General features: G+C 60.8%; 1 protein-coding gene across 2 annotated transcripts; it reads right to left on the bottom strand.

The window, feature by feature from the left end:
• Window positions 1–295: 295 nt before the first annotated feature.
• CLCNKA (chloride voltage-gated channel Ka) lies at window positions 296–12352 on the bottom strand. 2 transcript variants are annotated; one of them, XM_030327582.1, is made up of 20 exons: window positions 12291–12352; window positions 11579–11685; window positions 10733–10861; window positions 9816–9944; window positions 9117–9256; window positions 8709–8786; window positions 8527–8605; window positions 8117–8242; window positions 7717–7801; window positions 7515–7616; window positions 6845–6929; window positions 6414–6587; window positions 5891–5960; window positions 5611–5721; window positions 5055–5268; window positions 4025–4158; window positions 2162–2250; window positions 1946–2029; window positions 1092–1178; window positions 296–743 (listed from the first exon to the last, which is right to left on the bottom strand). In XM_030327582.1, exons 2-20 carry the CDS (start codon window positions 11676–11678, stop codon window positions 696–698), a joined length of 2064 nt encoding a protein of 687 aa, XP_030183442.1. In that variant the 5' UTR covers window positions 11679–11685; window positions 12291–12352; the 3' UTR covers window positions 296–695. The 2 variants fall into 2 exon arrangements, with proteins under 2 accessions (XP_030183442.1, XP_030183443.1); XM_030327583.1 differs by having other exon boundaries at window positions 1946–2026.
• Window positions 12353–14162: the final 1810 nt, after the last annotated feature.

Raw genomic sequence — 14162 nt, 5'->3', positions numbered from 1 at the left:
GCGGAGCACACAGGAGCCACACCCAGGGACGCTGCTTTATCAGCCCAGGCTCAGCCAAGGAGGAAGCTGGGGCTGGGGTGAGGGTAGCTGGACCACAGGGTTCTTCTTATTCGTGAGGACAAGCGTCATAAGACCTGGTGAGGGACCTGCTCTCCTGCTTATTTAGGAGCAGTGGGAGGCCAGGAACTCAGGCCTGCGATGCCCACAGGTGGCCACCAGGGGGCCCCCAAGAGCTCGCTCAGGGCCCGCACAGGTACGTCAACGCCCTTGGAGCTGAGGTAAGGGGGTCTGCAGCTCTGGGAATCGGCTTTATTTTTCTCAGGAGCCTCTGGTTGGGAGTCCTGCAACCCCCAGAGGGCCTCTGTACCTGCCCTTGGTGACCGCATACACCCCTGTCTTCATTGTAAATTTGGTGACTTTTCAATGAGCACCCACTGTCCGCTGGTTTTCTGCGGTCTCCATTTCTGCTCTGTCCAGGGTGGAACTTGTCCCTTAAGGCACATAGTGCTTGCGTCACCCAGGATGGACCATGGTGACCGTGGGGCCCTCTTTGGTGCTAGGTCGGAGCTGCCCGCTACACTGAGCAGTTGAGCTGGGCGGGAGGTGTGCCGTGATGGGGGAAGAGAGACAGGGTCCCTGCCCAACCTCCTTCACCAGGGCAGCTGAGGCGCCCTGTTTCATCTTGCCAGGCTGGCTCACTTTGGGGCTGGTGGGTTTGTCAGGCTGGAAATTGCTTTCTTCAACTAGAACATAGAAAGAGGGGTTGGGGGGAGGGAGGATGTAGAAGAGGCTAAGAGTGGGGGTTCCAGTATTACCTGACTCTGCTCGGGGTTGATTCTGGGGTGAACGTTGAAGCCAGTGCCCCCCGCCCCCCGCCACTTCACAGATGGAACCATTGAGGTCCAGAGAATGGCAAGACTGGCCACTGGCCACAAAACAGCGGCCAGCCACTCTGGGCCAAGAAGTGGGGCTCATCAGAATCCAGTGAGACCCCTCTAAATTTAGATGGGAGGATACTGGTGCCCCCCTTGCCTCCCCAGCCTGCTAGAGCATGGCTCCTCTGCCTTGCTCTGCCCCTGGGACCCTCGTACCTCCACCCACGACACGGAGCCTACAGCTCTGCCCCGGGACGTCACAGGGAGGGACTGAAGGTTCAGCAGCTCGAAGAGGTTGTGTGCCTGGAGGAGGGGTTGTTAAGAAACATTGGAGGACATGTGCTCAGCCCACCCCTCTAGCTTCAATCTCGCCCTGGCCTGGGGGCTGTGAGCTGAGGTGGAGCCCTGGCCAGGGCTCCGTCCCAGTGGTGCCCACCTGCCTGTCTCTGAGCCTGGGAAGGGTAGGGCGGCCGCGTGCATAGTGGTGGGTGGGAGGCAGGACCCGGGCCTGCAATGTCCACCATGACCACCAGAGGTCTCCAGAGTCCGCGTAAGGGACCAAGGGAAAGGTCGGGTTTATTTAAAGGGATCCAGGATCACCCAGCAGCACAGAAGAGCTGAGGCCTCCCCCAGGTCCCCAACCCCATGTGCCAGGCTCTGTTTTGCAGGGTGGGAGGGGATCAGCATTCAGAGTGATTAAGTAATGTGCCCAAGATCGCACGAGGAGAATACGGTAGAGCTGAAACCGAGACCCATGTGTACCTTTATGCAAAGACACATTTTTAACTACTGTCTCTCTCCACCCAGAGCCTTCTGTTCCCCCAAGCTCTCCCTCTTCCCTTAGTCTTTGCGTCATCCCAAGAATCCTAGGAATAAAGGCTGGAGAGGACAAGGACTGCTGTGTCCATTCCGCAGATGAGGAAGCAGACCCAAGAGAAGGAGACAGAGCGTGCCAAGAAAGCTGGAGCCCAAGTTCCCCTCTTGGGCTCTTTCCCTCTACCCCACAGTCCTTGTCTGCCCGCATGCCCACATGCCCGCATGCCCCAACCCTCCCCACTGTCTCCCACTACCTGGTGCAGGGAGGTCTCCGGAGACAGCTGCAGGGTCACTGGCTCCACGGGACAGCCCCCAGCCAAGATGTCCTGGAGACACTGCTGGGGATGGTGAAAAAATCATGGGGGGCCTGGGCCAGCCACCCCTTCCTCCAGGCCGGCCCCCTAGAACCACCTTTCCCAGAGGCCCCCTCCCCTCACGACCCTGCGGACCACTCCCCGTCCTGTACTCACCTGGTGTCCTGGAGCCCAGGAAGGTGGCTCAGCCTGGAGTGCCTGCACCAGGTGGGTCCTTTCCATGGTGCCCACCAGTATCTGGGACTCTGCACAAGTGGAGAGGGAGAGAGCCACATCAGGAAGGAGAAACTTACATTTGCTGGGCACCGACTATGTGCCAAGAACTGTGCTGGGTGTTCTCGTGTCTCTCAGGAACCTACAGCAGCCTATGGGTCAGGAACTATTACCACTCATTTTACAGAAGAGGAAGCTGAGGCTCAGAGGCACAGAGAGGTTGATCGTCTTGCCCAAGGTCACTCAGCTTTTGATGTGGAGGCCTGGTGGTTGAGGGCAGCTGGGTGAGGCTGCCAGGGGGCCGGGAGGTTGCCTGCCCCCCCTGACCGCCCCTGTGGCGGGGCCTCAAGGCAAGAGCGGGTTTGGGAGAACTAGCGTGAAGATATCTGTGCATCACGGCCGGGCTTTGCCCCTCATTTCCCACAGGAAATGCACCGTGTGCTGAGGGCTTGGCAAGCCTTACTCCAGGCCATGACTGGAGCGGGCACAGGTTTGAGGGGGCAGTCCTGGTAGTCTTCCTTCTTGTCAAGCAAAATTAAAACTTTACAGCTAGAAAAAACAAAAACAAAAACAAAAAAACTTTATCACCAGAAAAACAAAAAACAAAAAACTTTACAACTAGAAAAAAAAAAAACAGAAAAAAACCTTTACAACTAGATAGGTAAATACTCTCCCTTTAAACAACAGCAACGACAACAATAACAATTAAAGCTGTGTCTTAGGTGAGCACCAGGGTCCCACAACCTGCGCCTGTGCTGGTTGGGGGCTCTTTGCTTCCTGTGGCTCTAAGGGTAGAAGTGGACTTTGTCTCGGAGGCCAGTTCTGTCTTTGTTCCAGGAGGTGAAGCCTCTTAGGGGAGTCAGACGTATGCAAGTATTTTCAAACGGGATATTTGGTGTATTCTGTGGGATAATGTTAAAGGTATCCCAGTTTGAGTGGGGAGAGGGCCTGGCATTTGGGGTGAGAACCTCCGACAACTCCATATTGCATTGGTCCCTATTTTCCAGGTAGGGAAACTGCAATTCTTAGAGCTTAAGGGGTTTGCCCAGGCTTCTGTTGCTCATAAATGACTTTATGGTCTCTTGGGGTGGGTATGGGGGTGACCCATACAGTTGTGCAGGTTGCTCCCTGAACGAGGCACCTGCTGAAAGGATGAGTGGGCGTCAAAATCCTGCTGTGCTATGCTTGCCAAGTGTGTACCTTGCCTTGTTTGCACATATGGGCTGGCGGTGGCCCGAGTGGACATAGTTGCCTCCCCCCGGCATGTCTTTCCCACTCTTACTGTACTTGTCCCAGTGGGAAATGATGCTCTAGCTAGATCCTTCCCCAAGATTCAGCTCGTGTGTCTTTTAACAAAGGTGCCCATCCATTTTTCTCCAAAGAGATCTTTCTCATGGCAACGGGGTTTCAAGAGAGGTGACTAAGCCAGGGAATGCTTGAAGGGGAGACCCTGGTAGTGTTCCCATCCATTTATCCCCACTCCCAAGCACACAAGGACTGGTTTCTAAAATTCCTAAAGGTATCCACAGAGTGCCTTACAAGCCCCCTCTCGTCTCTCATTTAAACATGTCAACCACCCCAAGTAGGGCGGTTGCTATCTCCATTTTACCAGAGAGGAAACCGAGGCTCAAAGAGGTGAAGTGACCCACCTGAGGTCACACAGTTGTAGAGAGAAGATTCAGATTCAGGTGCCTGACAGGTCCCATGCCCTGCTTTCCCTTTCCTGGGCCTGAGCCCCCAAGGCTGAAGAGAAAGGTCGAGGGAATGTCCCCTCCCCACCCGCGCTCCCCCCTTCCTGCCGGGCACCTGTGCTTTCCACCAGGAGGTACTTGGCCATGTCCGTGGAGGTCACGACCTTGACCACTTCCTCCAGCGGTGTGTCCTTGGCCACCGTGGTGATGGTAGCGTTCATGAAGTGCTCCACAGTCACACGGTGAGAGCTGAAGGCGGAAGGGCGCTCCCTTCAGGTCCTGGAGTGGCAGGATGTCCAGACCCCAGGACGGGGCAGGGGTACCTGGTTCTTGGCTGTGGGCAGGCGCTGAGACATTCCTAGGAGGAGCAACTAGGGTGGGGAGGAACTTGGCAGAACCCGAAGGTGGGGAGGAACTTGGGGACCGGCTCACCTATGGCCTGACTCTGGATTCCTAGCTCTCAAACCCCTGTCTCCCTGCCCAGACTGTCTCCGCTTTGGTTTGTTTTACTCGGAAGCCTTCCCTGAAAAACTTCATTTGAAGGGAAGTTTTATGGCAAAATGAAAGAAAGGCTTTCAAGTTTGAAAATCACTGGAGTAGCCACCCCCGTTTTACAGATGGAGAAACTGAGGTCCGGAGCAAGGTGGCAGCTTGCACGTGTTGGGAGCTGGGCCTTGGGTCTCAGAGACTCTCAGTCCTGCTTCTCTGGGAACAGAGGCTGCCATGTGAGGACCTCAAAGCCTGATTCCAGCCCCCTGTGTCCCAGTCAGGACAGCAGAGCAGGAGTGGGAGAGAGGAGGGGACCTCCCAGATCTGGCGTCGATTCTCTGTGGGACGCGAGCAAGACAAGGCATCTCTCTGAGCGCCAGTTTCCAGCAAATCGGCAATCTCTGTCCTACCGTCATGAGGACAGACTGACGGCTAATGAGACGCAGAGGCCCAGGAGGCCAAGGACTTGCCCAAGGTCATGCAGGGAGCTGGAGAGAGTGCGGACGAGGTGGCTGTGTGTTGGCCTCCTCCATACCACCCAGGTCCAAGGTCAGCCACAGTGAGGGTTTTGTGTCTTCTTTTTTGGAGGTGGGGCCTCACCCCAGCCCACCCAGACCCATCACCCCATCAACCAGCCCAAAGTGGGCACCTCTCACCTGATTTTCCGACCTCGGATCCACGGGAGGTACGGCAGCTTCTTGACAATGATGGTGCCGTCATAGAAGGAAGGCTGGAAGCTCTGGGCGATGGCGTTCGCTGCCAGCACGGCCATCAACACCGGCAACGCGTGCACTATCTGGCCGGTCAGCTCGAAGGCCAGCAGCGCCGTGGAGATGGTGTGGGTCACAGCCCCTGAGAAGGCCGCAGCCCCTGCAGGGGGCAGACCCAGGGCGGGGCGGCTCAGGCCAGGGGCCGGCCTCGTGCAGAGCGCAGAGCCACCCGGGGCTAAGGCCACGTGCTAGACGGCAGCTGTCCAGAGGCCACACGCTGGAGGTGCCCCGGTGGCTGGGCTCGGTGAGGGGGAGCGTGGTAAGGGAGAGTGTGGGGCACCAGGGACAAGACGGGAGCCAGATAGAGTCACGGGGGCTCAGGGAGGGGGCTCACGGGGAGGCGCAGTGACCGCCCCATGCCCCGCAGGACCACCGGCTGACCCCCCAGGTCCAGCCCAGCTCCGTCATGTCTCCCCGCCCGGGGGGCACTCAGCGCACTCACCTGCCAGGGCGTACCCTCCAGGCATAATGGGGTTGGTGACCCCTCCGGCCACGATGCCCTCAGGGAAGGCGACAGCGAGGGCCTCCCCGATGAGGCGCCCGATGGCAGCTCCTGGCCACAGACAGCAGGGGGAGGGGGAGCCAGGCTGACCCGGCTCCCACAGCCCTCCTTTCCCGGGGACCAACCTCAGTACCCTCGGAGGAGGGAGGGGAGGGGCCAAGAGCCACAGCCCTGCCCCGGTAACCCTGAACCTCTCAGACCCTCAGAACCCCAGACTCACCGAGGATGAATATGGGCATGAAGTAGCCGGCAGGCATGGGGATTGTGGTGGCCAGAATCAGCATCCAGAACTGTGGGCGGTGGGAACCCAGCAGGGCAGAGGTTAGGGGCAACCGGACAGGAGTGGGTGAGAAGAGGGAATAGATGGGGGGACAGGGGAGTGTCCCGGGGGGAAGGGGGTCGCGCGGGCACGCGCCCCCATCGCCGGTGTCTGCTGTTGACCAGGAAGGCGCTGACCGAGGGCAGGAAACCCGTCCTGACAAAGTGCCTACTGTGTGCCTGGCACCGTGCCGAGGGCTTTCCTCTCTTCCTTCTCAACCTTCCCTCTGAGGCCGACACAGCAACCGTTTTAAGAGACGAGGCAACCGAGGCTCAGAGAACTGAAGCAACTTGGCCAGGGTTGCACAGCTGGCGGGAGTCAGATCAGGCGGGCCGGGCGGAAGAGGCCCAGGCCACGGACAAGCATCCCCCTCCCAGGCCGGTCTCCACTCTGTGCGCTCCCCTGGGGGCCCCCTGGCACCCACCTTCATAACCAGGAAGAAGGCGAGGGTCCCAAAGATGGTGAACCGTGGGTGGTACCACTCGAACCACAGGTTCTGGGGGTCGAGCTCCTCAGGCCAGGGCGGGGATGAGTTCCGGGTCATCAGCGCCCACGAGTTGTTGTCGAACAGTGACTCCAGATGCTGCTTCATGGACAGCTGGTGCGGGCGACAGGTCGGTGAGGGGGCTGGGGGGCCCCTTCCCGCCACCCCCCTGCCCTGCCCCTGCCCCGAGTCTTCCTCTGCCCTGTCCCGCCTCGGGAAGGGCTCTGACGTCCCAGAGCTGCGGTGTCCTCGGCTGGAACTCGAGGATGACCCACAGGCTTCCCCTTATGGGTGTGGTGGGGATTACGCGAGATGACGGGCACAAAGTGGGTGACGGATGGCGGGGGGGTTCCCAGCCCTGCACCCCTTACCCGAGAAGCGATGAAGCGGCCCACGCCAGGGGGGTAGGTGATGGAAGCAAGAACCAAGGTGGCCAGGGCGGAATACAGAGGCTTGCTGTGGGGTGGGGGTGGAGGGGGCGGGTAAGCTCCAGTGCTGGCCCCCCTCTTCCCTCACCCCCCCGGAAGGGGAAAAGGACAAGAGCGGGCCCCACCACCACCCTGGGGGCCGGATCCACTCCAGGGGAGGAACCCTGTGGGGGTCAGCCCCACCCCGCCCAGACGGAGCTCCCATCAGGCCACGGGGGCCACGCGTGGCGGGCCTGGGGCAGAGGAGGCCGACTCTGAGATGCCAATGCCAGGGGGCGGGCAAGGTTTGGGGAGGAGAGGGGCTCAGTTAGCCCTTCCGGCTCCGTGGGAAAGTGGGCCTTCCGTGGGGGGTGCAAACTCAGTGACAGAGTGAGGGGTTGGTAGCCCAGCAAGCTGGGGGTGGTGGAGGGGTGGCTGAGGGGACCCGGAGAGGGGCTGTTAGGAGGGAACCAGGGCTCCATAAGTGGCGTGTGGGCTAGGAAGGTTTGGGGGGCTCTGTAGGAGGACGACAGTACAGAGGGCAGGGCTCTCTATAAAACAGATCAGGAGGCTAAAAGCAGGGGCCAGGGGGTTGCTCCCCCTGAGAGGTCCCCAGTCCCTGCCCAGAGCCTACCTGGTGGCCAGCAGTTTGGAGGTGACCCGGTTGGTCTTGACAAAACCAAGGAATGTTCGCTGACAGAAGAGGTAAACGCAGCTCAGGATGCCACAGATGGCCCTGGGGAGGGGAGGGGAGTTCTGGAGCCCCAGCCCGGAAACAGGGTGGCAGTTCAGGCCTGGGGGGGTGGGGAGGCCCCCAGTGGGGGGCACTCACTCACCCCAGGGCCACAAAAAAGAAGATCTCTGGCAGGTCGAAGGGGACATCCACCCTGAAATTGGTCTTGTAGAGGGAGGTGATGGTCTCTGGGGAAGGAGGGGAATGATCAGGGACCGCGCTCCTACCCCAGCCAAACCCCAGTCCCAGCCTCAACAAACAGGCATGGGGGTCGTGCCAAGTCCTGCCCCCACGAAGTACCCTTTCCTGGCATTCAAGGCCCCAACAACCAGCCTTTGTCTCTTTGCTCACTGGGCCATCTTGTACTCTCAGGGCCCCCATCCTTCATGCCCAGTACAGGTCAGGAAGGAGAGGGGAGAGGGAGAAAAGAGGGAAAGAGGGGAGGGGGGGATGGGACGAGGAGGGAGCCGGGCCTGGGGTCAAGTGGTTTGATGGGGACTCACCCTGCTCGCTGTTGAAGACTGCCAGGAGGCGGAACATGAAGGCCCCGCAGGTGGCAGCGAAGAAGCCCCTCCAGTAATCCCAGACAGAGAAGTGGGAAGACATGACCTCGATGCTGAACAGGACGCCTGAAGGTGATGCTGAGCTTAGAGCCCCACCCCCACCCATCCCAGCACCCTGACGCCTCCCGTCCTGCTCTCCTCTCTCCTTCAGGCCTGCCCTCTCTCTCTTCGGTCCTGACCTGAAGTGAGGGAGGGCAGGCAGGAGCCCAGGGCAGACGCCTGTGTGTGCCTTCCTGGGCCACCTCAATCCCTCCAATACAGGAATGAAGGGATCAGTCCACAGCGGTAGGGGACAGGTGCGGTGTGGGGGGGCCCCGGGGTGCAGGGAGGGGCGCGAGGGAGGGTCTCACCGCTGAAGGGCGCTGCAAACACTGTGGCCACACCCACCGCGGCCGCTGCCACCAGCATCTCGTTCTGCTTGCTCTTGTTCTGTGCGAGAAGGGATGGGGGGGGGGAGTCCGGGGCTCAGAGTCAGCCCCCACCCTCCCCTCCTTCTCGTCCCTCCAAGGACGGCCCTCCCTGACTCCCTTACCTCAGGCTCCCCAATGGCCTTGGTGTGCACACGGCCCAGGTAGGCAGCGATCATCACAGACAGGTGCACGAAGGGGCCCTGCGGGGGGGGGGGGGGGGGAGGCACAGGGGCGGGGCTTGCCTCTGGCGGGGGGGCGTGTCAGAGCCCTAGCCCCTCCCCCTCGGGGCCCAGGGTTGGGGGAAGGGGGGGCGCAGAGAGAGCCTCATCCAGGCCCGCGTGGATACCCGTCCACACCCTTCTTCGTTTCCCCGGTTCTTTTGTCACAAGCCGGGGACCCAGCCCGTCTCCTCCCCAAGACTGAGCCCCTGAAGGCAGGCATCGGCCTGAGGCCCCGCTGACCCGGCTTCTGTGGGGCCCTGGGGGGAAAGGCAGAGGGGGCGGGGCGGGGTAGGAATGCTCTGCCCATACCACTTTGCCCAGGAAAAGGGTGCTGCCAGTGGCCAGGGTGCAGGTAAGGCCCACGACCTTGGCCCCGAAGTTCTTAATATCCAGGTAGTCCTCCAACACCACGCCTGACAGAATAGTCTTCAGCTCTGGGATTCCAGAACCTTGGCAGGGGATGGACAGGGGGGCAAGAGGAGGCACAGTCTCCAGATTAGACTCTTAACACTTCACCCTGCGCAAAATGTTCCACGCTGTGAACCTGTCGGGTCCTCCAAAACCCTGAGTTGGGATTTGCAAATTCATTTGCAGAGGTGAGGGTCAGAGAGGGGGACGTGAGCTGCCCGTGTCGTTCCGGCTGAGCCTGGCGGACAGCTCTGGCAAGGTGGGGGGAACCCAGGACAGAAGCTCAGGCCACCCGCGGATGTGCCCCTGGAGCTCCCCAGCGCCGTGCCCCTCCTCCCTGGGGGACCCGCCACCAGGGCTCCCCGTCACCACCCAGAAGAGCCCTAGGAAAGGAAGCAGAGCCAGCGGTGAGCCAAGAGTCCAGATCTGGCCTTCTCGCTGTGTGACTCTGGGGCAGTGACACGACTCCCCTGAGCCTGGCCTCCCTGGCTGTGAAATGGGGTCACTGCTTCCTGCCTCCCCCGATCAGAAGCCGCGAGGGACAGGAAAAGGCTTTGGCGCGAGGCTCCGCGGTACAAAGCACACAGGCAAATGGCTCACCTCCGGAGAAGGGTGTGATGCTCTGGCTGAAGCCAGAGGAGAAGGAGACCAGGGCCACGGGGTACACAGTCCAGGAGAGATACCGGAGCAGGTGGCTGTCCCCAATCTCCCGGTAGAGCCACTTGTGTGCTGGAGACACACCCGGGAGTCAGGGAGCCATCACAGCCCTCGGGTGTCCCCCGACCAGGAAGTGGAGGCTCAAAGAGGGGAGGCCCGGGGCCACCCAGGGAGCAGCAGATCCCCACATGGAGGGAGACACAGGACCCTGGGTCTATATTCCAGTGTCACCGCTCCCTAGCTGAGTGACCTTGGGCAAGTGACTTAACCTCTGTGAGCCTCTGCTTCCCCATCTGTCAGATGGGCTAGCAGTGGGACTTCCCTCCCAAGGTCATTGTGAGAAAGCTCTCAGATGATGGCCGGGGCATGTGCATAGCAGGTGCTCAGGAGAGCCCCTGAGCAAGTCCGCCAGAGGGGTGTTAGAACCTTCCTGCCCCCTTACCCCGGTTCCTGGGAGATCTCAGGGTGCAGAGAGCCTGCTGAGGCGTGGGAAAAGAAAGGTCTGCGTCTGGTAGCCTGAGCAAGTGCCCTCGCCCGGAGTACTGAGCCAAGAGCAAGGAGGGAGGGAGGAGAAGAAACAGGGACAGCAAGAACAGGTGGGCAGAAGCTCGGAGGACGAGCTTGGGCACATCCGAGCCTCTCTTGCTCATCGTGCAGATGAGGAGACTGAGGCCCATAGAGAGGCAGGAGCCTGCCCAGGGTTGCACAGCAAATCAAGAGCAGCGCCTGCACAGACCCAGGCCTCCTCCCTACCCGGAGCCTTCCTCCACCCGCGATGCACCTGGCGGCCCATGTGGCATCCCGAGAGCGTGCGTGGAAGCCCGTGTCCAGAGCAGGAGTGCGTGCCAGGGAGGGGTTACCTCTGACCACGCGCCCGATAGCGAAGTTCATGGCGTAGCTGATCAGGGCCATGAGCACCCCGAGGGTCATCAGGAAGTACCAGTCCTCCCCGACGCGGAACAGCTTCTGCTTCAGCCACTCCAGGCCCCCTGGGGCAGGGGCACTGGGTCATAGCCCGGGACAGGGGTGGGGCAAGCACGGCCCCTTCCCTGGAGGCCTGCTCAGGCTCAGGGCAGGGAGGGCAGGGGCAGTGTGGGGCTGGGGCCATGTGGTCAAGCCCAGGGTGGCCCAGAAGGGGGTCTGCACACGAGGGGCAGAGCAGGAACTTGGACAAGTGAAGGTGGCCGCACGGCGGGCCCTGGCGGGGTACGGAGGCCTGGCACCCTCCTCACCCCCCCCCCCCCACACACTGGATACTCATGGAAGAATGATGGGGCAGCAGGGGGTGGGGAGTGTGTGCTGAGAGCCACAGCTTTCTCCAGTGTCTCCGCAGGACCCACAGCTTACAGAACACAAGGGGCTAGCAGGACCCCTCCATGTCTCCAGACCCGTGGGGCCATCCTACAGGCCGCACCGGTGTCAGACCAGGCAGCACCCACTGGGCCCGGAGCAAAGCCCCCACTATAGCCATCAGGCCTTGGGACCTGCTCTCCCCAAAGGCAGACAACAGACATCTAGCACGTCTGACCCATAGGCAAAGGGACAGGCAGACAGATCCCTTCCCTCCCGGCCGCCCAGTGATTGTGGGCACATCAAGGCAGGGCAGCTCTTGGACTTCAAGGTGGGTGGGGGAGGTGGGGTCTGGGTAGGTAGGGGTGATGTCCTGAGGGGTCTTCGACAGGGAGAGGAAGGGACCTAGCTCTCACCTCGAATGCCTCTGCGGATGCGGGGACACGGGCCCCATAGCTCCTGAAGAGTCACAGGGCTCCCCGAGGAGCCCTCACGCAGCCCTACCAGCTCTTCCATCGGGTCCCTGAGCAGACAGACAGACAGACAGACCCTTGGTAAGCTGCTCCAGTGGCTTTACCCTGCCACTTGGCCCTTCCAATGCCCCTACTTCCCAGATAAAAAGGAAAAGCGTTTTCCTGTTTGCATGTGTGTGCATGTGTGCGTGTGTGTGTGTGAAGTTACCAGGAGGGGACACAGGTCTGCTGTGCCCTCATCACTAAGGGGGTGCCACCGAGGATGCGGGGTGGGGACCGGGGTTCCTAACTGTGCCCTGTGTCCAGTACCATGTTGATCAAAGCAGGACCCCAAGCCTCAGAACTCCCTTCCCCTGCTGTGGACACAGCTCCTGCTTGGCTCCTTCCACTGCTCAGAGCAATCTCCTTGCCCCGCGGAGTCACTCACTCTGCGGGGTCCCCAGGGGCTGCTCTGACTCCCCCTGCCCATCCCTGAGCCCCCCTCTCCTCTGCTCAGGCCACAGAGGCAGGTAAACCGCAGGCGCTGAAGGAAAGGCCATGAGGATTGAAACGAGGTGCTGGCCCCCTGCCCCCCAGCCTCCTGCCCCAGCCCGACCTGCCCTGGCCCAGCTTCCACCCAACCCAGGCCCCGGCTCCACACCCAGCAGCCCCTCACCTCTGTCCGTTGGCCCTGCTGCGGCCCCAGCCAGCCCTCCTCTAACAGAGACACTTCTGCCCGCAGCCCAGATGCACCTGAGCAGGTCTGCGCTCCACCAATCAACATCCTAGGCCCCCCTCCCTCCCCGCCCTGCCCGGGTTTACCGTGGCCATTAAGAATGTCCTTGACAAACCAACCAGAACTGCCCAGGCCGGTTGAGCCGTGCAGGCCAGAGCGGCCAAGGGGGACCAGGAGCAGGAGCTTCCCGAAACCCAGGACAGCCACACGGAGGGTGGCACTCAAGCACGCTGCAGGTGCCTGCTGTGGGCTGGGGGACATGGGAGAGAGAAACTCCTGCACACCAGCAGGACAGGGAGGGGTCCATCTGCGGGGGGGCTGAGGGTCAGGGCCCTGGATTCTCAGATCGGGGCATGGAAAGGGTTTAAAAAAGCAGAGAAGAGGGGCGCCTGGGTGGCTCAGTCGGTTAAGTATCCGACTCCTGATTGGGGCTCAGGTCATGATCTCATGGTTCGGTTGGTGAGATTGAGCCCCGCGTCAGGCTTGGGGCTGACAGCATGGACCCTGCTTGGGATTCTCCCTCTGCCCCTCCCCCACTCACTCTCCTCTCTCTCTCTCTCAAAATGAGTAAATAAACTCAAAGAAGCAGCAGCAGCAGAAGCAGCAGCAGCAGAGAAGGCAGAGGGGAGAAAGCCAGTGGAGCTGGAGGAAGACCTTGGGCAAAGGCGAGGGGCCCCATTGGTGCTGTCCCCTGGCTGTGTGCCAGGCTCTGTGCTCAACCCTCCCCCAAATCCGTGAGCGCTCACAGAAACCCAACGAGGTGGGAGGTATTATCCCATTTTAAAGAAATTGGAGTCTCTGGGGGGTGATGCTTCCGCTCCAAGGTCACAGACACCGAGGGCAGAGCCGGAATTCCCAACCAGGTTGGTCAAACTCCAGCCCGCACACTCTCCACTGCCCACCTTGCTCGGAGATCGGGGGTTGGGGACAGACCTACAAGCTGGAGCAGGGGCAGCGATTTGGGGCACCACAGACCCCCGAGGCCTGGGGAGGAACTTGAACTTGATCCTCACATCCGGCCCTTCTGGTCTCAGAAAACTGCCCTCTCAAACTATAATGCCGAGTGAAAGCCACAGACGGTCCCACCCCAACAGAGGGTAGGAGTGAGGGCACGAGGGACATGGGGAGGGAACAAGGTTATGTGCCTGCCGCATGCCAGGCCCTTCGTGTTTGCAACACTGTTCATCCTCCCACGGCCTTATGAATCAAAGGCGGTATCACCATTTCACAGCCTCTGATCGAGGATCAGAGAGGTGCCGGCACGTGTCTAAAGTCACACAGCAGAGGCTGAACCCAGCCCTAGGCTGCCTGGCTCCCCCCCACCCCTCCCTGGAGTTCCTTCAGTCCCTGTGGCTTTAATCAGCCAGGGCAAGGGTTTGAGCACAAAGCAACAGATTTGGGTCTGATGCCGCTTTTGGAAAGATTTGGGCAAGAGATTTGGGGTAACTGCCCTCCCTCCCCCCCCCAACCCCCGCCAAAGCTCCTCTGTGAAAATCATCATGGCCCTTCCGTGACGTGTTAAAATCCTGGCACCCTGAGCCGCTCTCTGCCCCCGGATGCCTGGCCAAGTCCATCCAAAGTAGGGGCGCGTGTGCCTGTCGTGGGAGGTGGTGGGAGGTGGGGTGCGGGCTTGGTGTTCTGCCTGGACCTGGTGGGCCTGGGCCCGCTGTCACCTTGCTGCCACAACCTGCTGACTGTGTACAGTAACAGGAAAACTGTTGAATAGGCTACAATCCCACAGCCGGCATCGGCCGGGCCAGCCTCACCTCCCAGCCCTGGGAGCCCCAAAAGGCATTTTCCTGCGTCATGTCC

This window comes from Lynx canadensis, chromosome C1 (assembly GCF_007474595.2).
Source record: "Lynx canadensis isolate LIC74 chromosome C1, mLynCan4.pri.v2, whole genome shotgun sequence".
NCBI lineage: Eukaryota > Metazoa > Chordata > Mammalia > Carnivora > Felidae > Lynx > Lynx canadensis.
This window is presented reverse-complemented; position numbering and strand designations above follow the sequence as displayed.

What these genes read in the sequence shown, in the direction of transcription:
- CLCNKA (XM_030327582.1), bottom strand. Translation starts at nt 11,678, where the DNA reads ATGGAAGAGCTGGTAGGGCTGCGTGAGGGCTCCTCGGGGAGCCCTGTG. An exon ending in CATCCGCAGAGGCATTCGAG is followed by an intron (nt 10,862 to 11,578) that starts GTGAGAGCTAGG and finishes CCCCTGCCCCAG; the next exon opens with GGGGCCTGGAGTGGCTGAAG. An exon ending in TGGAGGGTACGCCCTGGCAG is followed by an intron (nt 5,269 to 5,610) that starts GTGAGTGCGCTG and finishes TGCCCCCTGCAG; the next exon opens with GGGCTGCGGCCTTCTCAGGG.